Source organism: Pygoscelis adeliae, unplaced genomic scaffold, assembly GCF_000699105.1.
Source record: "Pygoscelis adeliae isolate BGI_AS28 unplaced genomic scaffold, ASM69910v1 Scaffold34, whole genome shotgun sequence".
NCBI lineage: Eukaryota > Metazoa > Chordata > Aves > Sphenisciformes > Spheniscidae > Pygoscelis > Pygoscelis adeliae.
Window position 1 is genome coordinate 2,104,262 of NW_008824658.1, and position 7,043 is coordinate 2,111,304.

Below are 7,043 nucleotides of genomic sequence, written 5' to 3' on the forward strand. Positions count from 1 at the left end.
CCCAAAAGACCAGGAAGGTGTGGGCTGAATCACACCTAGCTTTGAGTATTTGCTGCTTCTGCTTCCATCTTGTTCCTAGTTTTGTTGTTGGAAACATCATTCTCACTTGTGCCTGAAGGCTCACATGAGAACTGTGGAGCTGCTAGGAAAGGAACTGGTGTTCCCTTCACATCTTGAGGGGCAGGAGGACATTTTTTGGATTCTGGATGAAAAATCAGAAAGCTCTTCTCAGTTTCCGTGTGTTTATAAAAACAGCTTTAAAACAAAAAAGGAATGGGGCAAGATTATGCTGAAGACCAGGAAAGGCTGGCTAGAAGGAAGGGCAAGCCACATGAGCAGGGTATGGATCTTTGTCTCTTCCAGTAACAGATCCACATAAGAGGATTCAGGTCTATTATACACTTGTTTGTATCTCAAGATGGAAAATTCATCCTCGCAGCTCGTAAGCTGGGGTTTGCTGATGACCCAAAGCCACTGCATACCATGGCTCAGAAAGAGGGCTTGGTCTGAATTGTTTCCAACTGAGAAGCCAGGAGTTTAGCTAAGGAGCCTGTCATCTATGGGTGATCAGGAGATACGGTTTTAGCCTCCTCACTTATTAGGATACGGCATGTAAAACCCTTTTCCCCATGAGATATCACTAAGATTTTCTAGCCCTCCTCAGGCAGAGTGTAATCCAAGCTGCCATGACAAAGAAGCAACTTAAAAGTACTCCTTTGGCAACATAATCTGTGTAATACCTCATTCCCTCCTGCAGTCTCCCAGCTGCCCTTTCCAATAATAGTCCATTTATGAAGCTGGTATAAGCTTGTTTCAGGTCTCTGGACATACCTGCTGATGGTCATGCTCTCCTCCATCCTGCAGAGAGAGGTTATGTATTCCTGACCCCAGTACAAGCCACCAGCCAGGAGGTTGCTTTGGGAGAGAGTCTGAAGCTGCAGGTCCACATTGAGGCTTACCCAAAACTTCTCCACTGGAGCTGGCAGCACACGAACCTCTTGAAGAACTCTGGGAATACCACATTCAAGGGCCAAATGATCTCTGGAAACAACTGGTATGTGCTCTCTCTCTTCTACACTGGCCATGGCATGTTTCCAAAAATGCTTTCCTTGTGAGACAGGCAGACCCCATGCTATTGGCTCACAGAAAACACTCTGGTTTTAAACAGGGGAACTGTTCTGCCTTTCCGTCTTCTCTTTCCAGTGTTATTAGCAAACCACAGTGAGCAGGTCTGATGAGGTCAAGGAGGACACCACCTCTGTCTAACTTGGCAGCCTTCTCTTTAGAAAACCTTGTGGAAGTCACTATCACATTTGTGGTCTGGTTGCTCAAGTTCGCACTCTCCTTGCAGGAAGAAATTGTAGGGGTGGATGAACCGTACAAAAAACCCGAATTCCCTCACTGCTCCTCAGACCTGTCCCATTCGCTGCAGTCTGAAGAGTGTATGTGCCGAGCGGCACTGTATACCCCATGTCAAGAGAAGCCAGAAACATTGTTATGTGGATAAGACCTAACGGAGGGCACAGCCCTGCTCTTCCAAAGCCTACGGCCAACTGAGGCCAAAAAGGAGACTGAAAGAAAGAGAATCATTCCATTTGGTGGGGAGTTTTGGCAATTCCCCTTTCATTTTCTTAGGAGCCCAAAATAATCCACAAGAGGAACTGTGCCACTCAGCAAGCATGATGGCTTTAGGGCGAAATCTTTCTTGCATCAGGATCTGAGAAATGGGCTGGGGGCAGAGGGCAGTGGGCACTAGGAACCATGAATTGATGGGCTAAGAAATGGGAAGAATAACTCATTCTGTCAAAGGCAGGAGGACCAGCATCCTCTAGCCCTTCAAAGACAATGATTTAGATGTTAAACTCTCCTTTCCTTCTGAGCATTCACCCACCCGTAGCCTTTCAGAAGTGCTGTGCAACTTGGTGGCAAAAGGTCTTTCCTCTAAGGAAGATCAGATCCTCCCTGCTTCCCCTGAAGAAGCAAGTAGCAGATTCCCCTCGTAGGCTGGGATTAGTGCTGGGAAGTGTTCACCCACTCCAGGGCACAGGAAGCAGCAGCATCTCGCTGAGCAAAGACTGTGAGTGCTTGCGTTTCTTCGTGGTGTTTACTCTCTCTGTGTGAGCAGGTATAACAACACACTCTTCCTGAACCGCCTGCAGGAAGGAGAGGGAGGTCCCTATACATTTTATGCCCTCAACAATGAGACCAATGCGTCAGTTACCTTCAGTATCTCTGTGAAATGTAAGTGCTTGGCATTGCCCGTTCTTTCACCCTGCTTGCCCAGGGGCTGCTGCCCAGCTGGCAGCAAGTAGGGCGGGGTACCAGGGTGCTTCGAGCCCAGTGCCCACAGGACACTCAGCCAGAATGCATCTGGGACCCAGCCCAAACTGATGTGTAGGGGGTTCCTGGTGTTTTACTCTTGCATATATGGAAAGTAAATCAGAGCACAGGGAATGTGCCCTTCCTCTGATCGTAGCATTCACTGTTTATATGCCTTCCCCAACAGCTCCTCCAAGGGTCTGCAAAATCAAGGTGCCAGCCAATGACTCCAGCATCCTTCAATGCATGGCCATCGGCTACCCTGCCCCACGCATTGAGTGGTACCAGTGCCCCATTCACTCCGACAGGTAAGAAATGCCCAGGAGACTGAGTACCTCCAAGGTGTGCGCTTCCCCTTGCTGTGCTGGCATTTGCTGAGCAGCACCATGTGGGCTTGCTTACAGGCAATATAGCAGAGCCTGTTCAGTAACAGCAAGAGGGATGTTGCCCTGCTAAAAAAAGAGGTTCTTGGGCACTGTCTGAGGACAGGGGACAGGTATTATTCCTGAAGTCTTGAGCTTGCAGAGTTCAGCCGCCTGTGATTCATGTTCTCCCAATGCTTTTCCGAGGAACCTGTGGGTCCCTTGGAGACGTGCCCTGATGTAGGTTGCTGTAGAGCTACATCCTGGCTGGTCCTAGTCATCTTTCTGGGACCTCCACAGCTCTGAGGCTCTGCAGAGCACAGGCTCACTGAGCTACAACATGATGGGAGGCAACTGCAGCTGCCTGGACAGGTGTGGCTGTGTCTCAACACCAGCCCCATTCAAGGAGGGAACTGCTGCCACAGCTGTAGCCACGTAACGGCGGTTAAGGCTCTGTCTATACAGGGCTTTGATGTTCGGGGATAGGTCTTTTAACCGGGCAGTGAGTAATGTCTCATAGAGCTGCAACCCTAATTCCCAATGTCTCCTCTCTAGTCTGTTACAGGCACCAATTCACTTATGAGCAACTGTGCTGCAGAGGAACACTCATTCTCTCCTGCTTGCTGTCTCTGCAGATACAACGAGGACTATAGGTTGCTACTGAACGACTCCAGTCCCCAGGTTGTGAACATGTTGCCCTTCCAAGAGGTGGAGGTGGAGAGCATTGTCCCATTCCAGGAGCTGGGTGCCAATTTCACCTTCTGCTGTGTGGCCATTAACAGAGAGGGGAACGCTTCTGACATGTTTCACTCACTGACCATCACCAGTAAGATACAAACTGGTAGCTTGGCAGAGTGGGGGAGGATTTGGGGGCTTTTGGGGGCCCATCTTCCTATACATATATCCCTACTGTCTTGCAAGAGAGGTGGAATAGATTCCACAAGCCCTCTGTCTTCACAGGAGTTGGGAGGCTTTGGCATTTGCCAGTCCTAGGAGCCATGTGGGAATTGCTGGATGGGCGTAGCCTGGTGCCAAAGGCTGAGCCATGCCACGAACACCTTATAACTGCAGGACCTAGCTCCAGGGCGCAGCGCAGCCAGCTGTCGCTCAGCCCACTGGAGTCCAGGGGTTGCATCTTTTGATGGGCCTGTTCTTGCTGCACAGATCTTGGTCCCCAGTCAGTCTGACCTGGACCTGGTGCTCTTTGTGTGGAAATTGGGGTGCACGGGGGGAACCATTGCAGCCTTGAGTTTGGCATCAAGAACTTCCCTCAGTTCCCAGAAGCTCTTTTGGGTGTCTCTGAGGCCAGTGCTGGGTTGTGTTGCATACAGGGGAAGCCTAAGTGAACAGCTGGGCAAAATCCTCCCAGAGATGGGATTGAAACAGGAGTGTTTTACTCATCCCCATTTTTTTCCTCCTCTAGGAAATGTCATGGCCCCCCCAAACAAGCTCTTCAGTCCCATTCTCTCCACCTGCATAGGTACATCGGTCCTGCTGCTCCTCCTACTCCTCTTCCTCCTCTACAAGTACAACCAGGTCAGATTCCCTGTTGCATAGCAAGGGCTGCAAGGCCTGCCCAGCCTCAGAGACCACACTGCCTCTGCTGGCCCCCACAGGCAGGGAGCATTAGGCTTGGAGGTACCAGGCACTACCTCCCTCATCTCCACTGCCTCTCAACTTCCCCCAGGAGGAAGGCTCCCAACTTCCCTGCTGCAGGGCAAGGCTCGTGCACCAAACCCAGTGTGTTAACACCTCTCCCACCCTGGTCCCTCAGTCTTGTAGCCCAGAGGTCAACGTGGATATTCCTTGGTGCTCACTCCGTGCTGTCAATTGCAGCTGGTTTTGCTCTGGTCACCATGAATCCACAGAGTGAATTAAGGAGGAAAAAAAAGTGGTCTGCAACTTGCATCTACTTTTTATTCTCCTCCCTGATTTATAAAAAGCTGTCTTTATGGGGAAACAGGATGATGTTAGAAGGCGTTTGTCTCCAGGAAGACTTGGTCACTATTTTTATACAGGAACTTGCCCCATTTTCTCTGCAAGACTCATTTTAAGCATTTCGATTCCTTCTCGGTTGTTTCCATAAACTGTGCCAATCAATAGCCACCTCTGCTTCATCAGTGGGTGAAAACCTCCTGTTTTTCAGCTCTCCCTTTTGGCACTCTTCCTTTGACAGCCCATCAAGGCTGCAAATTTTGCAGCAAAGTTCTGGTGCTGGTTGTCAGAAGATCCAGCAGAGCCCCCTCCCAAACAAGTGCCTACAGATTTGCAGGCAGAGCTTTCTTTGGCCAGTAGTCCAGGGAGAGAGAGGTGGATGGATGTGTAAGCACAGCTCTGAAGAAATAGCATTTAGGAAGGCCTTGCAAGCCCAAGAGAACCAGGATGTATTTATAAATAATCTTATCTATCTCAGCCATGGGCTTCTTGAGCCATGGCTGATTGCTGCAGTGCTAGGTGAATCATGGAGCAGAAAGCAGCAATGCTCACCCTCTGGGAGCAGGCAACAGCAGATAAACTGAATGCATGTGGCATTCTTTATGAGGGACCTCCACTAGAAACTGTGCTGCTTGGAGCATTCTGTCTGGGCCTTTTCAACAGCCTGCATGGGCATGGATGTTCAACTCTCAGGCAAAGAAAAAAGCAGTGTGGGGGAGAAAACAAATAGATGCTTTGCATCAAAACTGCACATCTATTTGCCTCAGTTATGCTCCCTCATGCCTGTGCTAACCTAGCTTTGAGCATCTACCCATACGCTGCATCCTTCTCTGCAACTCTCCAGGGAAAGTGATGATGAGAAGCACTTTCAGCACACACCTCCCAGTAGCTGAGACATGAGGTGATTCATCACAGCCATGGTCACTCCACCCATGCTTCTCTGTGTCTCTCTTGATGGACCTGAGACCACCTTTGCCACTCTGGTTGCAGGTCCTTGCCTGTCTCCTTGTACAGGAGCAAAGGCTGCACGCAGTATTCTCATGCCAAGCTATTTCACTGCCTTTCTCTGTATTTGTGCCTCCAGCCTGGCTCCCTAGCCCTCTCAACATGAATGACAACACCCAGCACAAGCTGGCAACTGCCTCTGCCCATGGGCTCCAGCACTGCTTCTCTCTGTCCTTGTCTGGTTACTTCTGCCATGAGATTCGTGGAAAAGAGAAGAAATTCGTACTTCTCTTTCTCCATTTCTTTTTTTCCCTGTAAGGGAAGTGGGGCTGGGCCAGCTCCACCATTCTGCTGTGCTCAGCAACCCAGGGTACCAAGGAAGGAGAGACACAGGGACACCTTCCTCCGCCACCAGCTGGGTACAGCTCAGCCACTGGTATGGTGGGACATGCTGGCTCTCCCAGCTCTGCCATCCCAAGTGAGGGCAACGGGCTACTTTAAGTCATGAGTGATGACTTGAGGGGACTTTGTAACAGCACGGGGACCAGGCTGCCCAGACAAAGCCTCTCCCACTCAGTCCAGGTTCAAAGCAAGATGTATTTGATGGGCTGAAACCTGAGTCTTCCCTCTATGCCTGCAGGGTGAGAGCTAGAGTGTATGCTGGGACTGGGGAACCCTGAGGACTTGAGGAACATTGAGTAACTGGAGTCTTTTCCTTACAGAAACCCAAGTACCAGGTGCGGTGGAAGATCATTGAGGCCTGTGAAGGGAACAACTACATCTTTATCGATCCCACTCAGCTGCCATACAATGAAAAATGGGAGTTTCCTAGGAATAACCTCCAGTTTGGTAAGAAACCTTCCTCGCTGCTTGCCTGGTGGCATGCAGCTCACCACAGAGCCGAAATGCTCCAAGGGACAGAGCCAAAGCAACTGGGCAACATCCAAAGCTGCATCCAGACGTTACAGCGAGATCCTTAACTAGGCCTTGCTGCTCTCTTCTGCACAGGGTGGCAAACGCTAGGGTACAACCTCCCTCCAGCCCTCCATTGCTCCAAGGAAGGTTGAGAGGATCATGTCCTTCCTCTTGCATCTGGGGTCATTCCGAATGCATAGAGCTGGTGAGCCCATGTTTGGACATGGCCTCTTTCATGCCATCTTTGCTCACAGTAGAGTTCCCCTCAGATGTTAACCAGCTCTTGACTAAGGGGTGTGTCATCTTACACAGAAGGCCAGAGGAAATGGCCTCAAGTTGTGCCAGGGGAGGTTTAGATTGGATGTGAGGAAAAATTTCTTTTTGTGGGAAGCAGCAAACACTGGCAGAGATGTGAGAAAAATCACAAGAGCTGTCGATACTGGAAGTAAAAGCAAGGAAAAAAATTTCTTTACCGAAAGAGTGGTTAAACATTGGAACAGGCTGCCCAGGGAAGTGGTTGAGTCACCATCCCTGGAGGTATTTAAAAGACGGGTAGATGAGGCGCTT

The 7,043-nt window shown here is 50.0% G+C and overlaps 1 protein-coding gene across 1 annotated transcript in view; it reads left to right on the forward strand.

The window, feature by feature from the left end:
• The window catches only part of CSF1R (colony stimulating factor 1 receptor), a 21,771-nt gene that overhangs the window by 8,004 nt on the left and 6,724 nt on the right, over nucleotides 1–7,043 (forward strand). The window contains exons 6-11 of the mRNA XM_009322650.1: nucleotides 832–1,054; nucleotides 2,126–2,241; nucleotides 2,507–2,627; nucleotides 3,317–3,507; nucleotides 4,105–4,217; nucleotides 6,284–6,410. Coding sequence (XP_009320925.1) covers nucleotides 832–1,054; nucleotides 2,126–2,241; nucleotides 2,507–2,627; nucleotides 3,317–3,507; nucleotides 4,105–4,217; nucleotides 6,284–6,410 — 891 coding nt within the window. The remainder of the gene's footprint in view (nucleotides 1–831; nucleotides 1,055–2,125; nucleotides 2,242–2,506; nucleotides 2,628–3,316; nucleotides 3,508–4,104; nucleotides 4,218–6,283; nucleotides 6,411–7,043) is intronic.